General features: G+C 54.7%; 4 protein-coding genes and 1 long non-coding RNA gene across 8 annotated transcripts in view; 2 read left to right on the top strand and 3 right to left on the bottom strand.

Annotated features, from left to right (window-relative positions):
* The window catches only part of UHRF1 (ubiquitin like with PHD and ring finger domains 1), a 26,911-nt gene extending 17,641 nt beyond the window's left edge, over positions 1 to 9,270 (bottom strand). The window contains exons 1-5 of one of the 2 annotated variants that reach the window (XM_054049927.1): positions 9,139 to 9,270; positions 8,747 to 8,900; positions 8,240 to 8,333; positions 3,224 to 3,306; positions 2,323 to 2,472 (exon numbers count right to left, since the gene is read on the bottom strand). In XM_054049927.1, coding sequence (XP_053905902.1) covers positions 2,323 to 2,342 — 20 coding nt within the window. In that variant the 5' untranslated portion in view covers positions 2,343 to 2,472; positions 3,224 to 3,306; positions 8,240 to 8,333; positions 8,747 to 8,900; positions 9,139 to 9,270. The remainder of the gene's footprint in view (positions 1 to 2,322; positions 2,473 to 3,223; positions 3,307 to 8,239; positions 8,334 to 8,746; positions 8,901 to 9,138) is intronic. The other variant, XM_054049926.1, reaches the window with a different exon arrangement.
* Positions 4,706 to 11,843, top strand: LOC104060979 (perilipin-3-like). 2 transcript variants are annotated; one of them, XM_054049935.1, is made up of 8 exons: positions 4,706 to 4,720; positions 7,391 to 7,467; positions 7,962 to 8,157; positions 8,763 to 8,845; positions 9,164 to 10,226; positions 10,664 to 10,863; positions 11,049 to 11,177; positions 11,270 to 11,843. In XM_054049935.1, exons 2-8 carry the CDS (start codon positions 7,408 to 7,410, stop codon positions 11,825 to 11,827), a joined length of 2,289 nt encoding a protein of 762 aa, XP_053905910.1. In that variant the 5' UTR covers positions 4,706 to 4,720; positions 7,391 to 7,407; the 3' UTR covers positions 11,828 to 11,843. The 2 variants fall into 2 exon arrangements, with proteins under 2 accessions (XP_053905910.1, XP_053905908.1); XM_054049933.1 differs by having other exon boundaries at positions 11,267 to 11,843.
* On the bottom strand, positions 10,264 to 13,400 carry LOC128849240 (uncharacterized). Of its 2 annotated transcripts, none has more exons than XR_008447259.1 (3): positions 13,272 to 13,400; positions 11,811 to 13,089; positions 10,264 to 10,702 (listed from the first exon to the last, which is right to left on the bottom strand). It is a non-coding gene; the product is annotated as an uncharacterized LOC128849240 (long non-coding RNA). The 2 variants fall into 2 exon arrangements; XR_008447258.1 differs by having other exon boundaries at positions 13,222 to 13,355.
* On the top strand, positions 13,338 to 23,141 carry TICAM1 (TIR domain containing adaptor molecule 1). The gene is made up of 2 exons (XM_054049936.1): positions 13,338 to 13,475; positions 15,289 to 23,141. Exon 2 carries the CDS (start codon positions 15,403 to 15,405, stop codon positions 17,602 to 17,604), a length of 2,202 nt encoding a protein of 733 aa, XP_053905911.1. The 5' UTR covers positions 13,338 to 13,475; positions 15,289 to 15,402; the 3' UTR covers positions 17,605 to 23,141.
* On the bottom strand, positions 22,159 to 26,084 carry FEM1A (fem-1 homolog A). The gene has a single exon (XM_054049937.1). It carries the CDS (start codon positions 25,947 to 25,949, stop codon positions 23,922 to 23,924), a length of 2,028 nt encoding a protein of 675 aa, XP_053905912.1. The 5' UTR covers positions 25,950 to 26,084; the 3' UTR covers positions 22,159 to 23,921.

The raw sequence follows: 26,084 nt of genomic DNA, 5'->3' as shown, positions 1-26,084 counted from the left end.
AGGTGTTCTCTACTTCACAGGCAGATGTTCTGTATGAGATCTTCATCACTTCTCAGAAGACAAAAACGCAGAGATGGTGCTGAAGCCCAGGACCACTGCTGCCCTCTGTGACCCTTCTACACTTCCCAAATAACTGGGGTAACGCTAACCAAACCCCAGGACTGGGGTGTGCAAAGGAAGCCTGTGTTTCTGATTCCTGGGGAAGCAAGAGTAAGGGTCTCAGCACGGCCTGAGAGAGGACATTTGGCAGGCCCAGATGATGCCCACCTTCTTCTCTATCAAAACCCAACCAGCATTCTGTTAACCCACCCCTCCTCTACCTGAGGCAGGAAAGCAGGAGCAGAGAGAGGAGCAGATGCAGGTGTAGGAAACCATCCTGCAGCTTGGAAACAAGCAGAGAGGGGAACTGGAAGGCTGGGAGAGCAGTCAGGAATGCGTCCGGCTGTTCCCTGCAGTAAGGTCAGGGCAGGAACCTGCCTGAGCTGCTGCCAGCTGCCCTTCCTGCTCCAGGGCTGGGAAACCCTCAGGGTGAGAGGGGCAGGCAGGCAGCAGCAGCACCGGTCCTGTCTCTGCTGAGGCAGAGTGAGGGCAGCAGAGAGTTGCAGCAAGCACTGAACGAGGGAAGGACTGGAAAGACCAGGAAGGGTGGCAGAAAGCAAGAGCTGGGCTGAAGCTTTTGGTACCTCAGTCACAACTGCTTTCAGAAGCCCACAGCACTCTGAAGGCCGTTGCCGGTAGAGATTGTCACACGAAGACCGGTTAAGGAGATTAACAGGTAGGTAGTGTAGGACAGGATCCAGCAAGGAGTCTTCTGCCACAGCCCTGCCTCTGTCGCTCTGCTCTGGATGCAGACACCCAGCGCTGCAGGACCACTTCAAGGAAACTCAACTGTGGCCTTCACGAAGCTGCGTGAGGAGCACCAACTGCTGCTGCAGGACAGGATGCTGCAGCATGAGCAGGAAAGAGTGCTTGGAGCTGATGTAACAGCTGAAAATACTTCTGCCGCTGCTACCCCAAGGACCACTCACTCCCAGCAAGGGGAAGCAGTGGAGGAGAGGAAGAAGGAATGTGGGAAAAACAAGTCTCGGGGCAGTGGAGACCATGGCCATCAGCAAACATCTTGTGGGCCTTGCACAACCAGGAATGGCAAAGACCGCAGGCTGACGGTCCCCACAGTGGGCTCCGGACAGCACTGTGCTGCAGCTCCTGAAAGAGAGACACCTGAGCTTCTCAAGCACTTTGCTGGAAGCCCAAGGGCTTTGCTCGACTTCACCAAGGAACAGAAATCAAAGCAATGCATGCCTCACCCCTGAATCATCTTTTCCTGTGGCTGTGTGTGCCCGGGGGGGAAGGTGCCCACGGCATCATGTCAGGTTATTAATGGAGTAAATGCCATGGAAGATCAACAAGATCATTTCCGTTGCAGTGGATGAACACTGGCAGATGGGATGCTGAGTGTCACATGTGGCCTCCGGTCCCCAGGGAGATGATGGTTAGCTGTGACGCACCACGGAGCAGGGAAAGGAATTGTGCCTTACAGTGGGGACCCAGCATGAGGGCCTGGCCCTCCAAATCCTCCACGTACCAGCGTGCTCTCCACCCAAAAGCACTGGGACAAGCAAGAAGCACAAAGCCAGAGAGGCCTCAACCACATGTAGACCACAGGATGCAGCTGAAGCGAGAGCTGTAAGACAGCAGCAGGGCTGCAGAGAAGCAGGGTTTCCTGGTTGCCAACAGGCACAGGAAGACAGGGTTTACATCTGGGCATCGCCAGGAGGATGCTGCCCATGTCTTGAGGATGCAGCATTTGCAGAAAGGCTGCAGCCACTGAGAGGATGCTGCTTTTTGTGGGAAGCAGTGCCCAGTGCCACAGGGCTCGTCCGCTCCAGCCAACACAACTCCCTTTCTGTTCCCCAAACACGTTTCTTTGCTTCCTCATACAGCCTTTGCACACCCACCAAACTTCTTAGAACTGATATGATCTTGGCTTTACATAGGTGGTGTTTATACAGTAACAAGAATCACAGAAATGCTCATCAAAAACTTTGCTCTAAAATTTCAGTCTGCAGATGTTCAGCACCGTGACACTGCAGGCAGCTCTGCCAGTGAGCGCGGGCTCCAAGCACTGGTATTTTGACCCAGTATCTCAAGCTCCACTTTAGGTATTAACTATCATCTCATTAATCATAATTATCGATGTTACTCAAGTAAACTCCTTGACACCGCTGCTCACATTCACCCGTGCCACGTTACAAGCCACATGAAGATGTACCACGCAGATCGTGCAATTTTTACCCAATTAGGGGATGAAACGCAACCTGCCTCAAAAAGAGTTTCACCATCACCACCACAACGGTGCTGGCTTGCTCTGGCACTTCACACCCTGAATGACAATTTCATCACTGGCTCTTGACGGCCGCTGTCTGTGTGCAGGCCAACATCCAGAAAAAAACGGGAGTAATTGCTTGCTTCCTAGAAAAAAAACAAACCACACTTCATCAGATCTCCAGAAGATGGACAAGAACACCTATTCTTTCCCCTACACACACCACAACCGTTAAAGCCCACCAGATGACACCTGCCGATCAGGTTAAGATTTAGCACAAGACATCAAACATTTCAAACCTGCAGTTTACCCTGTGAAGGGAGCAGGGTCGAGGGAGGGACCATGCCCTGACAAGGAGTTTGCTAGATGAAAGGCTCCTAGGTCATGCTGGAATATGAAGTTTATGTCAGACAAACGCACAAAAAGCCTTCTTGGCAGAGGCAAAACCATAGCGTGTAGCTGGGAAGTTCAGAGCAGTCATTAGGAACTCCTTTGTTAGGAGCAAGGTGCAATACTAGATCTGATACCCAGAGAGGCTGTGCAAGACCTCCATCCCCAGGAGTTCTCCTAGGCTCAGCTTCACACAGCTGGCCAGCCCTGGCGTTGCCAGCAGTCCTGTCTCCAGCAGAAGGTAGGAGCACCTGGCCTCAAGGTCTCCGGCCTCCATGATAAGTCTGACTCAAGGACAGAGGGGGATTCCTTTTAACCTCAAAGCTAAAACATGACAATTGTATACATTTTTGTCAGCTTAACAGCATGACAACCTCCTGCTCCACTGTCTCCATGGCTTATTGTGGGCAACACAGAAATGCGACCCAAGATCTCCTGCATTCACCGGCTGAAAACAAGGTGACTCAATCAATTTAATAGCTTTAGAAGACTTCAGATAATTCTTACCTGTGCCTCAGTTTCCTCCCCCACTGATCTTAAAAACAGACAACAGGAAGCTTAATTGATGGTTTCAAACCAGTTTTTGAGATCTGGAGATGAAAAAGCACAAATGGAAAAGGAAAGCATTAACAAATGTTTGTTATTGGTCATTGTTATTAAAGAGCCCAAAGTTCCCCCAGCCGCACTGAGAGTCCTGCGCTTCTGGGCCCTCTGCAAGCACAAAATCAAAGGCACTCCTTTATCTCCAAAATCACAACAAACTCAAGAAGCAGCACATTTCACCATCACCTAATCAGGCAAGGGCTGAGAGTGGGAGAGCGTGTCTTACTCCTCGGGTCGTTACAGCACCCATGCTGCGGGGCAGGAGAGATTTCCCAAGAGAGCATCACGGCTGAGTGATATCTTCACAGGGCAGATCCCACCTCCTGCTTCTTTGGGCCTTCTTGACAATGTCTGCGATGGCACAGGGCAGCCCAAGGGCAGGCATTGGTGTACTGAGCTCTTAGCATCCATAGACTCTCTCCATGTCACTCGCTGCTAACGCAGCCGCTCTTCAGTAAACGCCCAGCACAAGCTGCCTGCCCATGGGGAACAGGGCCCCAGCCTGAGGAACCGGGGCTGGACTCCTGCCCCAGCACCCCCTTTCCACGCAGCTCCACCGCTGCGGCTAAACCCAGACCGAGGACATGTTAAGGACAGGTTTGAGGCTTTGAGCACACTGATCCTGCAGGACGTGTCCTGCCCATGGCAGTGGGGTGGATCTGGATGGGCTTTGAGGCACATTCCAGCCCAAACCATTCTGTGATTCTATGATTCCATGTTTCACAACCTCAGTGTGGATGGCAGGGTCAAGGCCCCACGCTTGAGGCCGTGGCCCCAGCAGCACAGACCTTGGTGAGCCAGGTCTGCAGGAGCAGCTTAGGCTCCAGCCAAGCTTCTCTTGGCTCCCAGAAGCAAGGTGGTGCATTTGGGCCAACACAGTAGCAAGCACGCTTGTCCAGCTCAAAGATTTAAACCAAAGACAGGCAAGGGCATGGAAAGAGGAGTGGTGTCTGCAGGCGGACGGGCCGAGTGCGTTTCGAGGCAGAGCAGATCCCCTAGGCCCCGGTGCTCGTGTCCCTCGGCTCGGTGCTCATGTCCCTCAGCTCCCCACCACGCCTGGGGGAGCATCCTCATCCCCAGCTGCCACAGGGCAATGCACACCATGGCGCCATGGCCAAAGCACTCGTGGATGGACCCCTGCAAGAGGGATGCCGAGGTGCCCCAGCAGGTATGTCCCTTCCGGGGGGACACAGAATCCCCTGCCACCAAGCCCTGTCCCCCAGCCCCTCGCCTGCCTCCCTACAGCCCCTCCTGCCCCCCTTTCTCACCCATGCCCCATTGGCCAGGCCCGCGCCCACAGCGCCCCAATTGGCCCCCGCAGGTGCCCGTCAGGCCCGTGGGGTATTTATGCGGGCGAGGCCAGCACTCCCTGTTCTGTCAGCCTGGGAAGCAGAGGAGCAGGTAAGGCTGGGCTGGTGGAGGCGTTTGAATGGCTGTGGTGTGGGGTTGGGGCCTCCCTGAGATTGCCCCTCTTTGCAGCCTTCCCCAGGATGGAGGGTGGGCTTGGAGCCGGCTCCATCCCTGGAGCTCCTGGCCCCAGGGAGTACAGGGGCTAACGCGGCAGAACTGTGCTCCTCCAGCGGCACTCACGGGGCTTTTCCAGCTCCTGGGAACACACAGAGTGCTGCGTTGTGTCTCTGCTGCTCTTCCTCACCTGTGGGTGGGAGGTGTCTTGGCCTTTTGAGGCCAAAGGTGAGATTTTACAGTGTTGTACTGCATCTGCTGCACCTCAGGAAAGAGCTGAGAGGCTTCAGGTCCTTCCCTAAAGGATCTTTCCTACCCCTGAGGTGACTTCTTGGCAACACCATGGGTCTCTGATCTGTGACTGAGTAGCTTTGGGTGTGGAAGTTCTTTTCTGCTTTCTGTCTGGTGAAGCTCAGCGCTGCGTGAGGGGTCCGTGGGAGCTGGCTCTCCCACCCAGCCACGCAGGGAATGCACATGATGTGCACCTGAGCATCACCGCTGTCTCGTGCCGATGCTGGGGGAAGCAGGACGTGCCTGGGGAGGCAGACAGATCAGTTGGGCATTCCCTTCCTGTTGACGGTGTCGCCAGACCTGCCTGTAGCTATTTCACATGATCGTTTGGTGTAGGCATGATAATGGTGTCAAGCGTGGGGGTGGCCTGAGTGCTGAGGAGCACCATGTCCCCATGGGCAGAGGCTGCAGCTGCGTGCGGCTCTGCCAGCTGGCTGGAGGGAGCACTTGGCACTCGCTCGGTGTTTCTCAAGACTAACTGGGTTCTTAAATGTGGTCGTGACTACCTGAAACTGTGAGGCTGCGAAGGACTTCAATTACTGAAGCTGGTTCTGCTGAAACTTCCAGATGAATATGTCTGTTAAAGAGCCAGCAGCGCGCTGCTTAATCTGCAAGTTATAGCTTCTGCCTGAAAGTCCAAGTTGCCCTCATGGAAAAAATCAGTAAATAGAAAGTACAGGAAAGACCAGAAGCTGTTTTAATTAACTCTCCTTTCTTTTCTAAAACATCTCCAAATTCTAGTAGCTTGGATCACCTATACACTCGTTGTCCCACGGCGTTACTGACCAAGGAATGGCCAGTGGCTGTGGCACTCAACCTATCGGAATTGTGTGGGTGGAAAACCCTGCCTCCATCTGCAAAAGCAGCTCTAATCTTTGAGGTTCCTGAGTGCTGGTGGCTTTTCTAGAGAGGTTAGATGGGCACCGCTGCCAGCAATGCTGAAATTAAGGTCAAAGCTGAAAATCATCTGATCCTCTTCCTAAAACTGTCTCTGCTTTCGGAGCACAGGCTGACCGCTGCCTCTGCTGCGGGCAGTGCCATTCCCCGCTACCGTGACCCAGTCCTGCTCACAGCATTTACGGCAACTGGGGTATCAGTGGCAAATCTCAAAGGATGTCAATAACTGCTTTAACCACAAATTAACCAGTGATGCTGCTTCTATTCCTTTGCCCGCTGGCTCCCACAAATGGGGTCCGCCTGCTGGGACTCTTGCTTGAAGCTGTGGTTTTCTTCAAAGGTCCCTGAAAGAACTGACCCAGCCTTGCTAAGCGCTGTGCTTTCCTGCAGTCTCTGAAGTAAAATAAGGCCCGCTCAGCACTTTTGCAGAGGAGAGACTAGAAAGAGAAAATAAAACCACACTATGGGGTCATGAAGACCAGCCCACACCACAAACGCTGGCGTTGCAACACAGCCCAGCTCCTCTTACACAAAGGAGAGTGAACCGTGTTCTGACATGACTGTGCTGCAAGGATTGTCAGTGACTCATTTGCACCCAGAATTAAAATGGGCTCCTCGTACTTCAGAGGCTGATTCTGAACTTACGAGTTTTCACATCAGACAGGAGTCTCTCCTGACTTCTGCCATCAAAGAGCCCTTTCCTCTTTCTGTTGCAGTGTCTCTATGCTGACCCCGACACCGTGGCCAGCAGGATGCTCTGCAGGCTGAGTTTCTCCTGCCTGTCTAGAAATAAAATAACCAAGCAAAGGGCTTGTTCGTAATGATGTTGAAACAGTTGTGCTTTGCCCTGTGAGAGGGCTGTGGACTCTCTCAGCATACTTGGCTTCAAAGAAAAACTATCACTGGCTCCAGGCTTCTCCTTTGAGAGGCTGGAGGTGCCAACTGTTGTGACAACTTTCACTGTAGATGTAGCACTCTGCACCCCTGTCTTGCTTGAGTCTCACTAAAATGCCAATTGCCCAGTTAACACAGCAATATTTGGCCTCCTGAGCTATCTACCGTCGTTCTGCCCGCAGCCAGGCCAGGGCTCACAAATGCTTGTTTCACCGCTCGTTCCCCAGCACTCTGTTCCTGTTCTCATAGCAAAATAAAAACCTGGCACGAGCTGAAGAACACCAGAAATGGGACAGTGATCTCTGTCACAAATCAGATGACAAGTTTTTTGGAGCAAGTTTTTTGGGGCATAGAGTCTGCCAGTGAGCCCGCAGCAGGAGCTGGCTTGGGAATCCAGTTCCTAGGATGTGCTGAATGATGGATCCCAACTTTACCCTCTGCTTTTCATCAGTTTTGTTAAGATTTTTATTCACTGGAGGAAATTAAGTTGTACTCGTGCTGTTACACTCTTGTTTTACCTTTCAGCTGCAGCTGAAGTCAGCATGGCATCAGGAAAGTCCACACAAAAATATCTGCTGAAGGCTGAGGAAGGGCAGCAAGTGGTAGGTGCCAAGGCAGCTACAACTCCTAACGTGCAGCAGTTAAACTACCTGCTGAGAGGTGTGCTGGTAAATTAACTGCCCTCAGCACCTCAGAACCAGGCTGGGAGTAGTGGAAAGATTAACCACATGAAGCCGTGGCTAAATCTAAACCCAGTTAACGCAGAAGCTAACTTTTTTGCTCAAGAGAACTTTAGGACTGGCTCAAGTAATGCAATTCTGCAACATGAGCTGTTAACAGTCCAATTGCCTTGTCTGGGTTTAGTGCCGAAACCCAGTGTGACCCAGAATTAATGAGCCCAGAACTCAAACGTTTTTAATCCTGGCTTGTCACTGACTTGCTAGGAGTCTTTTGGTGAGTCCCATCGACTCTGAGTCTAAGGATGATGAGATGGACTGCATGTCTCCTTAGGACCTTTCTAGATAGACACATGGCTTGTGTTCACCCACCAGCTTGAGGCTGGTCTCTAACGTCTCTTACTTTTCTTGGGTTTCAGAGTGCTGTCGATCGGGTAACCCGCTTGCCTTTGCTCAACTCTGCATTCAACCTGGTCTCATCTGCCTACAGCCACACCAAGGAGACGCATCCTTGCCTCAGCAGCGTCTGCAGCGTGGCTGAGACCGTGGCTGCTGTCGCGGTAGGCAGCGTGGTTGGTGGGGCACAGCCCATCCTCAACCAACTGGAGCCACAAAGTAAGTGAGGAAGCTGGAATGACCGTTCCACGCAGAGGAATAGGTGGGAGATAGTTTCACGTGCCTGTGGGGCAATATTCACCTCCTATAGAACATTGCTCCAGTTAGTTACGGCACTGAGTCTTCCACGCAGCCACTCCAGGAACCCATTGAGTTTCATGGACATGACACTGTTACTGGCAGAAGAAAAGTTTGGCCTCACTTAAGGTTTCTTTAAGTTACTAGGCAAAAACTCCCTGCTTTTTCTGTCACTCCAAATTACAGGCACCCCAACTGGCAGTGACAGTGTCCCCCTTGGATACAGCTCAGCTGCTTCATCCCAACACTTCTCAGTGTCACTCCTGTCACCCTGCCCACCAGGGCACGGATCATGCTCCAGTTGGAGCTGCCAGCAGCCAGAAAGCTGGGAAGGCAAATGGAAACTACTTGAATTTGCCCAATTGTACAGATTGTTTACTTCTGAATAAGACTCCAGACACCCCCTACCCTAGAAACAGATGGGTTTTTTTGGCTTGCTTTCATGGCTGTGTCCTGAGTTGGCCATTGTAGGGCCAAAACCCCCTCGCCCAACTGAGGAATAAACTGGTACCTGTTGTCTTCTCTAGTTGCACTCGTAAATGAATACGCCTGCAAAGGACTGGACCAGCTGGAGGAGAACTTGCCTTTTCTTCAACAGCCAGCAGATAAGGTAAGACAAAAGCTTTTCCTGGGGAAGCCATGACTTGATCTCTTGCTTGATAGAACTGCAGGGGTACAGAAGAACATGGGGAAATAAGAGTTCAGCAGAACTGCTTTGTCAGGTCAGTCCCTGGATGGGCTAAAGGAGGCACTGCTAGAGGATGGAGGTGCGGATGAGCCCTCAGCGTGCAGAAATGGACACGCCTGTGTAAATACAGGAGTACTGACCTCCACAGCTCTCCCATGAGACTATGGAAAAGCTGCTTCAGGGAGAGAAAACCCATTTTTAGGAAATAAATATACCTTTTTCTGCCTCTCCCTGTTCCAGGTCATCTCGGACACCAAGCAGCTGGTTTCCACCAAAGTGACATCCGCTATGGATGCTGCCTGTGAGGCAAAAGAAGCAATGGCTGATAAAATGACCGAAGCTGTGGACCTCACCAAAAATGTTGTCGGGGACAGCGTCAAGCTGACGAGGTCAGTGGTCACCTCCACTGTGCACAGTGCTGTGGAGGCTGCCCAGGGCGCGAAGGACCTTGTGACCAACAAGGTGACCAAAGCGGTGGACCTCAGTAAGCACATGGTGGAAGACAGCGTTGAGCTGACCAAGTCTGCAGTTGCCTCTACTATTGTCAATGCTGTAGAGGCTGCTCAGGGTGCCAAGGAGCTTGTGACCAACAAGGTGACGGAGGCCATGGACCTCACTAAACACATGGTGGAGGACAATGTTGAACTGACCAAGTCTGCAGTTGCCTCTAGTATTGTCAGTGCTGTAGAGGCTGCTCAAGGTGCAAAAGACCTTGTAAACAACAAGGTGACGGAGGCTGTGGACCTCAGTAAACACATGGTGGAAGACAGCGTTGAGCTGACCAAGTCTGCAGTTGCCTCTACTATCAATGCTGCCGTAGGGGCTGCCCAGGGCGCAAAGGACCTTGTGACCAACAAGGTGACCAAAGCAGTGGACCTCAGTAAGCACATGGTGGAAGACAGCGTTGAACTGACCAAGTCTGCAGTGGCTTCTACTATTGTCAATGCTGTAGAGGCTGCCCAGGGTGCCAAGGAGCTTGTGACCAACAAGGTGACCGAAGCAGTGGACCTGACCAAAGGAGCTGTTCACGATGGTGTTGAGAAGACCAAATCAATGGTCACTTCTACAGTCAATACAGCTCTGGGTGCTGCATACGACACCATTGCCAGCAAAATAACTACAGCCTTGGAGCAGAGCAGAGAGGCCATGCAAGAGGGCGTGGAGATGACTAACGCAGTGGTGGCCAACAGCATAAGCAAAGCCAAGGCAGTGAGCCAAGCAGTGGCAGGCGGTGTGGAATCTGTTTTGGGCATATCAGAAGATCTGGTGGATCACTACCTCCCAATGACTGAGGAGGAACTAGGTGAGAAATTGTTTAGCTGGCGTTTGTAAATGCAAATCCTTCCCCACATGACTAGAGAGCACCTGACACCACAAGACTCATCTCCTGAAGTAGACAGGTAGCTCTGAATTTGTCACCGAGTGGCTGTCGGTCAACGCTGACTTGCCACATGGTATGGAACAGTGTGCAAGCATTTGCTAGCTGGTCCTTTCCCATCAGCCTCAAGGTAAATAAACACATGGGTGCACGCTTCAACCTACCTGTCAAGTCTGCTTATCTGAAGAGAACACGTTGAGCAGGGACCAGTCTACCTTTTAAGATCTGAGCGACTACAAACCTTGACTGCTTACACAGCAAGCTTCAGCCTCATGTTTTCCAGTGATCTTACCTCTTCCCCCTGCCCCCCTCAGAGCTGGGGGCACGGAGCACAGCTGCATCTCTGTTCTTGTTTCCTCCAGGTAAGCTGGCCACTGCTGTGGAGGGATTTGGCATGGCTTCTGTGGAGGAACAGAAACGGCAACGGAGTTACTTTGTGCGCCTAGGCTCCCTCTCTAACAAAGTCCGACGCCGAGCCTATCGGCACTCCCTCAGCAAACTGCAGCGCATTAAGCAAAGCACCCAAGACACTCTCTCACGACTACAGCTGGCAATAATACTGGTACAAACATGCTTTTTCCTCTTTCCTCCTGTCTGTATTCTTCTTGCCCTACTGTCTGGATAGAAGCTTCTTCTCCATCCTGCATCAGCTACCTGTCATCTTGGATCTCCCCTGGGAGGGAAGCACTCGTGCCTCTCTGACTGTGTGTGCTTCCATACAGCTGTTCCTTTCGTTTTTCCCATCAGATTGAATCTGTGAAGCAAGAGGTTGGCCAGAAGCTTCTGGATGGCCAGGAGAAGCTCCATCAGCTGTGGGTGGACTGGTGCCTGACCCAACCCAAAGGAAATCAAGTTAAAACTGCCTCCCACGCAGAGGTATCCCTAGAAGGGCGTATGGAATCAGGCCTCTGGTGGACGGTGTACGTCCCATCTGACCCAGTAACTGAGCTCTGTCTCTCTCCCAGCAGGTAGAGTCACGGACTCTAGCTATGCTGCACATCACCACCCAGCAGCTACGGCCTGTTTACGAGAACCTGAAAGCCAGCATCCATGGCCTCCCCAGCAACGTCCAAGAAGCTGTGTATCAGGCCACTCGAAATATCCACAAGCTCCATAGTTCCTTCTCCAATGCTATGTCTTTCCAGGACCTCTCCAGCACCACCCTGACCCAGAGCCAGGCCCATGTGGCAGAAGCCCGACGGTCCCTAGATGATCTGTTTGAATATGTAACTCGGAGCATCCCTCTCAACTGGCTGGTGGGTCCCTTCAGGGCGGCAGCTAAAGCGTCGCGGGACAGCAGAAAGGAGAGAAAGAAAAACACAGTGACTGGTAAAAAATCACTTGTGTCAGAAAAGCCTACAGCATCAAAGGAGGTGGCAAAGTCACCCAAAGAACCAAAGGGAACACGCAAGATCCCACGGAAAGGGTGTGAAGTGCTGGAGAAGCTGGAAGAGAAGGCAGAGAAAGACACAGAGGTGGCACGGGCTGGAAAGGGGATAACTAACTCACCACGGGAAGAGCTCTGAAAAACTCGAGCTCTTCTGGCCAGGCTCCCTGGCTAGAACAGCCCTTCATCCTTTCATCATGTCCCGCTGCCAGTTGTGCCAGAGTGCCTCCTGCTCTCGCTGTCCCAGGTGGAGTTCACAGGAAGATGCAGATTGTAAGGGGTGGGGGGATTCCATATCTTGATTTACTCTTCTTAAAATTGTGCTGCTGCACTGAAAGGGAAGATGGGAACCTATACTTCAGCTTTCTAAGCCACCCTCACTGTACCTCACTCACACCCTCACTCAGTGGCCAATTCCTACTGAGACAAGTTGTGGGAGAGAAGCACTCTTGACTTATTTTTAATGTTGATTTGTTTTTAATTCATCCAAGCCACAGAGACCTTGACAGGATGATGCACTTGACCTTTGATACCACGTCCCTCCTCCTACAAGTTTAAAAATACGTGTCAGGGACGCAATTTCCTTTCTGCCCACTGTGCTTCCGGGGAAGCTCAGTCCTGCAGCACAGCAGGAGCCGCTGGGGGCAAGAGGCTGCTTCAAAACAGGGATTTCTCTATGCATCAGTCCAACACTTTTTCTTGCTAGGTGGCTAGCTATGAAAGGTGGGATTTTCTTTTAAGCATGCCAGTTGGCAGTGTGATTATCTCTCCTAGTCATACAACTGGCTGCAGGGATCCTCTGTGTGCAACTCCAGGCACAAAACCTCTCACAGCCAGTGAGAAGCTGGCGTCGAGGCAGCTTTTGCCAGGAGTTCTCTATTTTAGCGTGACAGAGTGAGAGAGGGGCTGGTGATCTTCCCAGCAAAGAATGCTTTGTAATTATTTCTAATGTAACTTACTTTGGTCACTTGTGTCCTGGCATGGTCCCTGGACGAAGGCTGGAATAACAGCAAGCAGACTGTGAATAAAGCATGACCTGTGTTCAAAGAGCCGCCTGTTTCTTGTGCGTCTCTAAAGCTGCATCTTGTGTGTCTCTAAAGCTGCATCTTCTGTGTCTCGAAAGCTGCATCTTCTGTGTCTTTAAAGCTGCATCTTGTGCGTCTTTAAAGCTGCATTTTGTGCATCTTTAAAGCTGCATCTTCTGTGTCTCTAAAGCTGCATCTTGTGCGTCTCTAAAGCTGCATCTTGTATATCTTTAAAGCTGTATCTTGTGCGTCTTTAAAGCTGCATCTTGTGCGTCTTTAAAGCTGCAGCATCCCCTTCTTGCCTTGATTTGAGTTGGTACGGAGCCTTCATTTAACACATCACATCTCTGGGCAACTCCCATCGTCTCTGGTCCCACTGGAAGGGGGGAAAAAAAAATTGCTTTTAGCAGGTCCCGCGTTCTGCCTCAGTTTTTAGAAGAAAAGCCTCTGCCTTTAGCAGCAAAGCCTCGGAGCCTCCCGCCCCTGCTCCCCAGGTCCTGGCACCCACTCTGCTTCCCGCATTCCTCGAGCTCACGAAACTTCCAGCCCCGCTCCCACCGAACTATGATGCTTTGCAGAGACGATGCCAATCCACGCTCTCCCTGCAGGGACACCGAGCTCTGAACTCTCGCTCCCGGCCCCACCGAGGGATACCGGGAAGCTCGGGCTCCGCCCGACCCCGCCCCGGTCCCGCCGCTTCCTCGTGTCCCGTCGGGGCGGGCGCAGCCCCAGTCCCGGGCCCCGCGGCGGCACCGGCCGCAGGTACGGGGGGACCCAGCCCCGCCCCGGGGGGGGGCTGCGAGCCACGGGGGCCACTGCTGGGGGAGAAGGAGAAGCCGAAATCATCAACTTTATACCGCTGGGAGCCATTTGCGGGGAGCGGGGAGAGAGGGGGGTGTCAGAGAGGGGGAGATGGGGTGGGAAGGGGAGATGGGGGGGTTGGAGTGGGGGGAGATGGGGTGGAAAGAGGAGATGGGGTGAAAAGGGGGAGATGGGGGCGCTGGGGTGGGGGGAGATGGGGTGGGAAGGGGGAGATGAGGGGGTTGGAGTGGGGGGAGATGGGGTGGAAAGGGGGAGATGGGGTGAAAAGGGGGACATGGGGTGGAAAGAGGGGAACATGGGGGAGTTGGAGTGGGGTGAGATGGGGTGGAAAGGGGGAGATGGGGCGTTGGGGTGGGGGGAGATGGGGTGGAAAGAGGGGAACATGGGCTTGATGTGGGGTGAGATGGGCTGGAAAGGGGGAGATGGGGTGAAAAGGGGGAGATGGGGGACATGGGGTGGGGGGAGATGGGAGTTGGAGTGGGGGGGATGGGGTAGAAAAGGGGAGATGGGAGATTGGAGTCGGGGGAGATGGGCTGGAAAGGGGGAGATGGGGTGAAAAGGGGGAGATGGGGCGTTGGGGTGGGGTGAGATGGGGGTTGGAGCGGGGGGAGATGGGGTGGAAAGGGTGAGATGGGAGATTGGAGTCGGGGGAGATGGGGTGGAAAAGGGGAGATGGGGTGAAAAGAGGAGGACATGGGCAGTTTGGAGAGGGGTGAGATGGGGTGGAAAAGGGGGGACATGGGGAGCTTTGAGTGGGGGGAGATGAGGTGGAAAAGGGGGGGACATGGGGGGCTTGATGTGGGGTGAGATGGGCTGGAAAGGGGGAGATGGGGTGGAAAGGGGTAGATGGGGGATTGGAGTGGGGGAGATGGGGTGGAAAGGGGAGATGGGGGATTGGAGTGGGAGGAGATGGGTGGAAAGGGGGAGATGGGGTGGAAAGGGGGAGATGAGGTGGAAAGAGGAGGACATGGGGGGCTCGTTGTGGGGTGAGATGGGGGACTTGGGGGAGGGTGAGATGAGGTGGGGAGGAGCGCGAGATGGGGGGCTCAAAGAGGGGGTGAGATGGGGTGGAAAAGGGGTAGATGGAGGGCTTGGAGTGAGGTGAGATGGGGTGGGCAGTGGGGAAAGATGGGAGCACGGAGGGGGGTGAGATGGGATGGAAAGGGGGAGAGAGAAGGGCCACAGGTTGATGGGTGGGGAGATGGGGTAGGGAGGGGGCAAGATGGGGTCTTGGAGGGATGAGATGGAGGGGCTTGAGGTGGTGTGAGATGGGGTTGAAAGGGGGTGAGATGGGGTCAGGATGGGAGTGAGATGGGGTCAGGATGGGAGTGAGATGGGTTCAGGACGGGGGTGAGATGGGTTGGGTGGCTCAGAGGAGAGGGAGATGGGGGGTGCTCCAACACCGGGTGTGTAGGGGCTCTCAGCCCTCCCGGAGGAGGGACTTGCTGTGCTCCCTCCCCGCGGGCTCTGCTCCCCGGCGAGGCCCACCGCAAGGAGACCCTGGATTTACAGAAAGCCAGGGTTAGGGCAGCAATTCTCTTAGAAGAGTGGTAATTGATGTGAAGCGAAAGCGCAGAACGCGCTCTTTGCTCAGTAACAGTGGTTGTGACGCGTGGGGCACGGCCGAGCTGCCAGCACCGAGCAGATACGGGAATGCTGGGAGCAGCGAGGGAGTGCCCGGGCACACTGCGAGCCTTGTGAGGATCCCTGGCTCCCCACGCACCTATTCCTGACCCTCGTCCTGTGTTCTCAGGGAGAGCCCAGTTCCCCCCAAACACAAAGAGCCGTCGCTTGAGTGGTCCCCAAGGTGTGGCCAGCACATCGGGAGCAACGTGGGCGAACGAATCATCGCTCCAACCGCTGGAATATGTTTTTTCCATCTGCACTCCTCCTGTCATCATCTGGGCCACCAGCTGATGAGATGGCACAGAGCACTGAGCTCCAGCCAAGCTTCGAGGATGTTTTTCATATCCTATCACAGGTCCCACAGGATAAACTCCTGAGCCTCAAACATAAACTGAAGCATTTGGGCCTTGGGCCCAGCAGCAGATTACTGCAAGCCATGGTTTTGCTTACTCTGGGGCAAGAAGTGGATGCAAGAATTTGTTTGGATGCCTTGGGAGATAACCAGGCAGCTCAGTACGTCCACCAGACCAAACTTGGCACTGGCAGAGCACAGGAAGACAGGGTGGATTTGTCCCCTCCCCAGCTGGATGCAGGCGCCATGGTGCTGCTGGCACAGATCTACTCCGTGCTGGCAGCGGAGAAACTGTGCAGTCCTGAGGCCATGGACAAAGCCCACCAAGCTGCCACCAAAGCCTGCAACACCAGCAAGGAAACTCAGGGGGACAGGCTCAACAGCATCCCACCCAAGGACCAGGAAAACCACAGCTCTGCTAGTGGCGTGAGCCCGGGTGACAGATTTCAGACGCTGAGATCCGATGCAGCCGCAGGATTTCACCAGACGAGCATCCCGCTCCATGTGGTGAGAAGTCCCCCAGTGCCAATTGAAGGCAACTCGGACCTTTCAGGCCCCCGGACCTTGCGCTCCATGGGAAGCTCCTCTTTCCCCAGTAGCTTTGAGATCAGTGCATCGCCAACTGTGGTTATTCACAGCCAGCCCTCCCAGGAGCGTGTCCTGCAGCCCAGCCGACAGTGCCCAGGGAGGAGCAGCAGTGCTGGACAGCCCGGTGGCGACAGGCAGCGCTCCAGCCCTCAGGAGACAAGCTGGGCCAGCAGACCCAGCTCTCACCTCGGTCAGGACGCAGGTGCCCGAGTCCCCCAGCCAGAGCAGGTTCTGCTGGTCAGTCCATGTCGCCCAGCTCTCCCCGTTCCCAAGGCACAGCCGCCCAAGCTGCGTGCGCTGAACCAGCCTGTCAAAAGCAGCAATATCCACAGCACAGTGGCAGCAGAACGTCACGCACCAAAAGAAAGTGCAGACAAAACGCAAGATGGAATGCAATTGCCTACAGGTCTTCCCAACTCAAGAGCTACAGCAGGTACGAGGCCTGCCCATGCGCCCAGGGAGGACTCCTACGTTCCAGCAGGCATTCCCTCTAACTCTACTTCCACTTCAACTTGTTCTCTTCCTCCTCCTCCTTATTCATTCTCCTCAACTCTTCCCTCTCCTCTTCCAGGAGCTCATTCCAACTTACCATATCTCCCTCCCCTCCATTCATCCCCCTCTTCAGCCTGGCCACCTACTCTCCAAACTGCAACACCAGTCCCCACATTAGAGCTCCATGGTGGAGAGAGCAAGTTCTTCACTTTTGTTGTCCTGCACGCTAGCAAAGATGAGGTTGTTGCCCATCGGGTCAAGGACCTGCTGGAGAAGATGGGAGTTCCCAACGGTGCCACACTCTGTGAGGACTTCTTCATTGCCGGACGGAGCCATATGACTTGCTTCCAGGACGCTATGGAAAACTCTGCTTTCATCATCCTTCTGCTGACCAAGAATTTCCCATGCAACTTGTGTATGTTCCAGACAAACACTGCTCTGATGCAGTCCATCTTCAATCCATCCAAGCACGACTCAGTCATCCCTTTTCTACCCAAGGAGAACCCCCTGGAGCGGAGTCAGATTCCCAGCACACTCGGCGGGCTCATGCCCTTGGATGAGAACTCTCTCGGGTTCTCCAAGACAGTGCAAAACACCTTTACCCCCAGGAGGATCAATGAGCGGAAAGCCATGTGGGACCGGGCACAGCAGAGGAAGCTACAGCTGAACCAGGAACAGCATCAAACAGTGCACAACTTGGCTGGTCTGAACCTTGGCTCCCCTCCCCAGTATTCTGGACAGTGGTGTCCCCCTGCTTCCACTGTCCCTTCTGCCACATTCCCAACTCCACTTGCTGCTCACACCGTGACAGCTCCCGTGGGTCCCCTTCCCTTCCAACCACCCCACGTCCCACCAGGCCACTACAACCTGGTGCCAAGTACCGAAGCCATGCCGCCCCTCATCATCCAACACGCTCAGATGGTTCAGATCGGGGACCACAACCTGATGCAGGTAGAAAGAGTCACACCAGGGCAGAAGGACAGCGAGGAGGGGGCCAGGCAGAGCACGTGAGCAGAGGTGCAGGTCAGCCATGGCCGGAGATGTTCACGCTCCTCTCACCCTGCAGACCGCAGTCATTCTGCCAGCATGGGGATTGTTCTCATTTCACTGTGGGTAAAAGGTGCTGCTTTCCTGGAGCACAGGAGACCATTACCTCCTGGTTCGTTGGACAAAAGAGGGTGCGGTCTCCTGAGACTGTCCTCCTTGTGCTTATCTTCAAATAACTGAGAAAACTGTTCCTGATTTTCTGAGGCTGCCAGAAGGTTTTATCAATGAATTTTAATTAATTTATTGGTGTTTCTCTGGTTCTTTCCTGTAGAATCAGCAAAGGGGCAGTCAGGGCTATTGGGAATGCCGTTCTGCAGGCCTGTCCCTCTGGAGTGGAGGAGCTGGAAGATGCCATGGGGGGGCTTCTTGTTCACAGTCTGCTGCTGCCCACACCACCCAAGCGCAGATGTCAGGGGGTGCTCTAGGGGCCTCCTGTCACAGTGCTCAGCACCACGAGGTCCCACTGTTTTCTTCCAGCAATCCTCTTGCCTGGGATTGCAGAGTCCCCTCTCGGCTTTCGTAGCCAAGGGGATGCCCTTCCCTCGTGGCAGCGCCATTTCCTCGGCCTCTCCATCAGACCCGGGCAGGCTCAGGAAATCAGCTCCACAGCCTTCCACAAGACCGCCCGCCTCCGGGCTGACGCACTGAGAGATCGCTTCTCCCAGTTCCCCTCTGAAACTACAGAGATAGAAGTTTTGGTTTGTGAAAGACAAAATCCCCACATGCCCCTGGACACATGGCCTGAAGGAAGGTTTCTTTGTGCTTATGAAAACTCTGCTAAAAGGCCGAGGTCACACAGCAGAGCAAACGGGAATCTGTACAGCAAAGCTGTGCTTGGGCAAACAAAACTCGTTCACGAAGGTGGAATGAGAACTTGGGGGCAGTCCGAGTGGGCAGAAGCCAAGTGCTCACAGCTCCATCCTGCTCTGCCCACAGAGGGTCAGCGGTGGGACCAGGGCCCACGAGATGGCTGCTGCAAGGAGGCAACTCCACCTCCTTCCGTCATTGCCTTTAAGGAAAAAGTTTGATGGAAAAACGAAAGCGTCAAGCAGAGCCCTACAGAGGAGTGGAGAAAGGGTAGGAATGGGGGAGGTGTCCTACAGGGCTATGCCAGGCAGATCACTATAGAGTTCTGAAGGCGAGCAGGGGATCCAAAGGGGAGCCCCAGGCCCCACGCTCTCCCCTCAACACTTCCACGGCGGCCGTTTGCCTGCTCTGTCAGCAGAGGTCAGCCCAAGGCCACCAGGCGACTGGACTGTGGACTGGAGCCTGGCCAACTGCACCCAGCTCCAGCCAACACGCCCTGTGCCAGGGCCTCTGCACGCTGCCCGGCAGCACTCGCCCTGCTCCTCAACCTGGGAAGGAGCCCCCGATCCAAGTCCTCATTCCAGTTGACCTCAAGGGCCAGTGTGGTTGATACCATCTTGGTGGCTTCAAGTTGTACCAGGGGAGGATTAGATTGGATATTAGGAAAAATGTCTTTACCAAAAGACTGGTGAAGTGCTGGCAGAGGCTGCGCAAGGCAGCGGGGGAGTCACTGTCCCTGGAGGGGGTCAAAAAACATGTAGTCGCGGCACCTAGGGACGTGGTTTAGCAGGCACGGTGGGGTTGGGCTGACGACGGGACTGGATGAACTTAAGAGGTCTTTTCCAACCTTAATGATTCTATGATATGGGGAGTTGCTCTGTTTCTGGGAGCTCATGGCATTCCAAATACCAGAGGAGCCACCACGGTCTGGCAGCCAAAGCGCAAGGCTTCTCCAGGACATCCTGGGCCCGGGACCAGCCACGCCGGCACTCACGGGGCCCAGTTCTGGGTTACAGTCTTTATCCAAAAACTATCCAAGCCTTGCAACCACCACCTGTGTAAGATGGACATTCATAAGTCCCTGGGGAAATGACTGATGCTCTCACTCTTCCTCTCTGGCTCCATTTCTCCCAAGCTCACTCTGCATCACACACACACTCCTGCACGAGCACCAGACTCCTGAACAAAGCTCACACAGAGGTGAATCCCCGGATGCAGGAGAGCATGGAGCAGGGCCTCTCCTTGCTCCTCAGAGGCCATAGTATGAGGGACAGTCCCCTCCACCTGCCCTGCACTGGAAGCTGCAACTGCTGCCTTTGTTTCCAAGCCAGTTGTGCCCCTCTGGCGAAGCCAGAATGCCTGCAGGACGATGCTGGGGAGACTGGGCACCAACTGGACTTCAGGACAGGCTCTGGAGCTGCCAGGAGCCACCAGATATGGGAACTGAGAGCTGATGTGTCCCAACTCAAACTACCCCAGCGCAATCACAGCTTTGAATCCACACAGGATTTCCCCGTAAGAGGCCACAGGTCCTTTCTCATGGATCTGCCCACAGGTCTCTGCCTCCCCCAACCTCAAAGGAGCCTCAGCTGCTCCAGGACTTCCTGGGCTGAGAACCAGCACCGGACACTGGGTTTGGACAAACCCAAGCTCTCTGTGTCCTGAGCAGGGCAAAAGCCACATAAAAGCACCGCTATGCGAAGTTGCCATCAGCTGTTGGCTTCAGCTTTGGAACAGCTCAGCTTTTGACTTCAAAGGCCCTAGTGACAGTGGATCGACTCATTTACTCTATGGAGAGGCCACTGGAATCCTCTAAGTGCTTGCAATCCTTATATTTCCTATTTTTTCTCCTCTGCTTCACCTTTGTTTGTGAAAGGTTGTGTTGCCGCAGCTCCTGTCCCAGCTGCACGCAGCCCCCGGACACAGAACACATACCCGTCATCCCTCTCCATGCTTCTCCTGGCTATAAATAAACACTGCCCAGCAGGAAGGTGCTCTGCTGGTAAACAACCTTAACACAGTCACACCAGGTTTGTTTGGGCCCAAGAAAGGGCAAGGGTGACCCACAGCAGCGAGCTGTGGCATTGGGGCTGGGAGTCTGAAGCGTGCTGGGCGTGGAGGGCAAGGGCTCAAAGGTTACTGGAAGCAGCTTCCACCCCAGAGCCACAGCCCCACTCTCACTGCGTCACGAGTTCACTCACCCCATATTTTCAGGGCCCTCTTTGATGTTGCTCACCCTGGAAAGGAAACTTTGCCACCAGGGCCCATGTTTAGGAGGAGAATGCTTGTGTGCCTGCAATCCCCTCGTTCTTCCCCAGTTTCTCTGGGAACACGGGGAACGTGGACACCGCACCCCTCTGTGCTCCAGGCCGCTTTCTTTGTGAACACCAACCTCACAGCATCATGAGGCTCCAAAGACATCCATGGAAGGGCAGCAGGAACTGACTCCATGAAAGCCCCAGCGACTCCTCACCACTTTTACCCTCCTAAAGGAATCAGGACAGGAGACTTTATTGCCAGGAGGGCCGATACCCAGTGTCGGAGAGAGCAGCACACCTTGGGTTTTAGGGAAGGCACAAGAGGCAGCCAGTTTGCTGGTGGCTGAGTACAGGAGAGCCCCGCGCTGCAGGAGGGGCTGCAGCTGCCCCTGTGGAACACCCTCCCTGCTGCCCTGGAGAATCACTAGGTAATACAATCATCAATGGAACATTTGGATGCTCCTCACAGCTCCTGGGTTTGCCCCACACACCAGAGCTGGCCCAGCACTACCTCCAATAAAAGAGGACTGTGCATTGTAAGCACCTTTGAATCCACGCACCACTCGGGAATCGCTATTGACATCTAATCACTGAGTCCTTATGTAATTATGGATTATTTATGTGTTAAAAAAAGAAAAACTTTTCTGTCACACAAAGTACTTACTTCCCTGAGGCTTTGGTACGTGAGTGATTCCCCCCAGTCACCCGACCACAAGACCACAGCTCCAGAGCTGCTTCCCCATCCCAGATGTGGAGCAGCTCCCTTCTCCTCCCTCTGCGTCCGGAGCTCCCCCAGGCAGGGGACAGGGCTGCGGTTGGAGCTCCCCCAGGCAGGGAGGCTCGGCCGCTGCCGCAGTCCCGGGGCTCTCCGGTGCCGGGCACTGCGGATGCGGCTGCTCTCCCGTGCTCCTGAGGATCCCCTGCAGCACAGCAGCCATGTTCTGGTGGGTGCAGAGCATCCCGTGGAACTGCAGCACAAGGACAGCAACACTGATGGGGCCAGTGCTGCATCCCTCCTCCCGCTCCCATGCCCAGTCCCAGCTCTACGTGAGGCAGCGTCCGAGCCGGCACAGCCCCAGCCTTTCACACTGCAAAGGCCTTAAAGAGCGGCACCGTGTCAGTGTGATACTTTTCCAGGGGACAGGTTTGCAATTGCAGTACAGATTGCTTCAATTCATCCAAATTTACTCCTGCGAGAAGCTAATCCCATGGGTCCATTGCAAATGGCCAGCATTTCTGTACCTGTAAGTGCACCATCCCGAGGAAACAAGCTGCAGAGAGAGGCTCCCCAGCAGTAAGACCGAGGCACTCGTGTTCTAGCAGCCATTTTTTGTTTTATTATTTAAAGTTAAAGAGCACTCATCAGCTCGCAAATTAACAAATCCCATTCCTGCAGTTTAGTTCAGGTTTCAGCCAACAGGAGAAAAAAAAAAAAAAAAGAATGCAGCTAAACTAACTCTGCGCTTTATATCTCAACAAGAGTTAAACCTCCTTGCTTTATAAATAAATGTTATAGTTAACACTGCAAAAATGTAACGGCAGCTCTACAATATCTTTAAGGGGCAGAGAGCATCAGATTATTGAAGCGTATGGATGTGCTGGCTGATAAATACAAGTAGAGAAGCTGCAGTAGCGCGTAGTGGGCGGCTGTTTATCGGGCCTCTGCTCCCAGGGTCCTGACCTTTCCCAAAGCTCCGCGACAGCCACTTCCCCTCAAACTGTGCCCTCTGCTCTGCCCAGGGCCAAAAACGGAGCCACCGGCTGCCAAGTCCAGTCACTCCCCTGCAAGATGATAACTGCTGGCATAGTACCCTGTTTACCACCACGGGAACAGAGGATCCCACCAGCGGAGGCAGAACCTACCCTGAGACTACAGGTTTAGAGAAACACAGGTTGTGTGCAGATCCTAATTAAAGAAAGGAGCTTGCCTGAACAGAAGCCAAACGAGATTTCAAGTTCAGTCCTTGAAGTAGCACCATCCTCACTGAAGTGGCAAAAGGAATCAACGCCAAAACCAGATGTCAGTGACCAACTCCATATATGTGTTCAGAACGGGATACTTCAGAGCCTGCCAGCGGATGCTCACAAACCCCAGGACAAGAAGGCACCCATAACTTTCACTTCTTTCTTGCACCTTCCGCCAGGCCACCCTTGTTCAAACAGCCACGGACTCTCACATGCTTTAACATCCCCAGCACCACCCAAGCCACAGGCACCTCCTGTCCCACAGGGGCTGCAGGAGCACCGCCTCAGCACTGCCTCCGAGGGCTGTTTGGCTCTGACACACAGCGGTGCCCACCCTGTGCATCTCAACTCTTGCCAACCTTCAGAGCTCAAGGGCCTCCACGCGAGGAAGGGACTGAACGTGTGCAAAAAGGGCAAGCTGAGGGCTGAACGCCACCCCAGTATTTTGCTTTAAAGGTAGTTTTTCCTCCCCGTTCATAAACCCCAAATCTATGAAGCTGTATAACCAGAACTGACCTTAACTACACCTTACAGGATTGAAGAAGTCTTGCAGCATAGATAGGGCCTGGCTCTAAAAGAGAAAAAATAACCCAGCTTTATGCACAATCACTGAAATCCCGGGCCTTTAACAATGCTTGCTACTTGGCCAACCAAGAAAAACACCCATCCTCGGGATACCCAGGCCTACCACCACGCTGGGCAACTACCTTGGCAGAGCACAAGCCGCTCAGCTGTCATATTCTGCATCAAATTCGGGGAAGGATGGGGAAGAAATTAGTTGGGAGGTGTTTTATTCCTCACTTGCACGCCTATCTGTTCGGGATTTGGGATGGGAAATGCTAGCGCACGTGTGTGAACTGTAGCTGCTCCAAAGCTTAGCACTGAGTTAATGCAGCACTAACGGAAGAGACAGCAGGTCCCAGGGAATCTCTGCTTTCCTTCCTGCTCAGGACAAGATGGTTGGGATGACAAAGGGCAGGAGCTACAGCCTTCTCTGGACACAGGGCACTGGAGAAACCTGGTACCTGAAGATGACAGCAATGAGGGACAACCACGAACTCTCCAGCCTCCTCCTCCCCTACCCTGCGCACATCAGCTGGATGGTGACAGATGGGGACAAAGCTCGCAGCCTGTCTCAGCGCAGCAACAGCCTTCGGCACCTCAGCAAGGACAGCCTGAGATCTCAGGCTGCACTGCCTCTACGGGGTCAAAGAGGCAAGGGGAAAGGCTGGGGACCTTGGCTCTCCTGCCCTAGTGCAGTTCAATGAAGGCTTCCAGCTCCTCAGGGATGAAACCCTTGTAGGGAATCTTGTGCTTGTCCAGGGCGCGAGCAGCAAGGCACTGGAGAGTGATGTAGTTGAAGGGCTGCATCATGCTCTTGGTGAGAAGCTTCTCGTCCAGCAGCTCGTAAGCCGTCTGCTTGAAGGCATTGGTGGCGTCCATGTGGGCTCCCGCCTCCATCAGGGCACTCATGATCAGCGGGCAGTTGTTGCGGGCAGCAATGTGCAGCGGGGTGTTGTTGTCGTAGTCACGGCTGTCTGGGTCAGCCCCACACTCCAGAAGCAAGTTCACAACGTGGAGCGATGGGAACTTGCCCACAGGATAACGTCCCACTGTTGTAGTATCCTTGTCCACAGCCATGTGCAAGGGAGTGAAGCCGTTCTTGGCGCGGGGACAGCACTTCAGCAGGCGGTAGATGGTCTGGCGCTTCTGGTGTTCCTGCTCCGGCGTGCACTCCACCTTCTCCAGCAGGAAGACCAGGTGGAGGATGATGGCCAGCGTCTTGGTGAACTGCGCCGAGTCGGCGACAGGGTCCTTGCCATGCACCAGAGCCCTCTCCACCTCCCGGACACCTTTGCTCAGCACTCCCATCAGGTCGGAGAAGCCCAGGTGGGTGGCTAAAGTGCCTTTGGAGCGGTCCTGAAGCACGTAAGAGAAGAGCTCTGCAAAGGAAAGGAAACTGCTGGCAGTCATCGGGCTCAGAGGTTCCAGGTTACCTTGCTGCATGTCCAGAGCATACTTCCACAGGTTAATGCAGCGTTCAAAGTTGCCGGAGTCGGCGTAGACTGCCCCTCGGTAACGGATGTAATAGGAAGTGTCTGGGTGGGAAGGACCCAAGATGCGCTCTCTGATCAGCAGTGCCTGCATGCGCATCTCATCCGGATCAGTGATCAAGGCTTCCAGTTCTTCCAGCGAACTCACTTCCCGGGAATAGTCGTAGGCCAACACCAGCTGCCGGGGCTCAGGTTTAGGCAGGTACCGTCCGCCCTCGCACCGAAGCTCCATCGCCCTCCGCCAGTACTTGTGCGCTCCCAGAAGGTCGCGTTTCTTATCCACAAATGTAGCTCCCAGCAGCTCCAGCGCTTCCACGGCAGCCTCTCGGCTGCAGAACACGTGAGGGGCCTGCTCTTCATCCCGACTGGAGGCCGAGGCGCAACATCGCTCGCACCCCTCTACCTCGCAGCCTCGAGGTGTTTCCTCACCAGCACCACAGCATCGCTGACGGCTCCCGGCAGAGGAACAGGTCCCGCTGCGGCTGCCCTCCTCCTCCTCCTCCTGCCGCAGCCCTCCTTGGATGAGGTACTCCACGATGTTGGTGTGGCCGGTGACGCTGGCGGCGAGCAGAGGAGTCATGCCGTAGCCGTCCTTCTCCATGCGCGCTTTGGAGCGGAGCAGCAGCTGCAGGATCTCCAGGCTACCGGACTCGGCGCAGTCGTGCAGGGCCGTGTTCCCCTTGGCGCTGCGGCGGTTGACATCAGCCCCTTTCTCCAGCAGGTAACGCGCGATCTCCCGGTGCCCTTTGTAGCACGAGATCATCAGGCAGGTGTGTCCGTGCCGGTTGGCCACTTCCAGATCAGCTCCGCGCTCTCCCACCAGGTACCGCACCACGTCCAGGTGCCCGTCGAAGCAGGCGGCTCGCAGCGGCGTCGAATTGGTCACCGTGGTTTGGTTGACGCAGGCGCCTCGTTCCAAGAGGCTGCGAACCACGTGCAGGTGCCCGGCGGCCGCGGCGGCCCAGAGCGGCGGCGCCCCCTCGATAGTCTCGCCGTCGAAGCAAACGGCGCCGCCTTCCCCGACTCGAGCCCCGCAGCGATCCAGCAGGAACTCCACCACCTCCAGGTGCCCGTGCCTCGCCGCGATCAGCAGCGGCGTCCCCGCCGCGCCCGCGCCCGCCGTCAGCGCCTCCCGCTCGGCGCGGCTGCGCCTCCCCAGCAGCTGCTGCAGCAGCGACAGCTTCCCGTCTCGGGCCGCGTTGAACACGGCCGTGCGCAGGTCCATGGCGATCGCGGGGCCCGCGCGGGGAGCTGCCCCCACCTCCTCCTCCTCCTCGTCTTCCTCCCTCTCAGCGCCGCCGCCGCCGCCGCCGCCGAGCCGCCATCTCGGGCCGCGGCCGAGGCGAAATGGCGCCCGCGC

Source organism: Cuculus canorus, chromosome 27 (assembly GCF_017976375.1).
Source record: "Cuculus canorus isolate bCucCan1 chromosome 27, bCucCan1.pri, whole genome shotgun sequence".
NCBI lineage: Eukaryota > Metazoa > Chordata > Aves > Cuculiformes > Cuculidae > Cuculus > Cuculus canorus.
The sequence above is the reverse complement of the archived record's forward strand: the minus strand, read 5'-3'. Positions and strand labels throughout refer to the sequence as shown.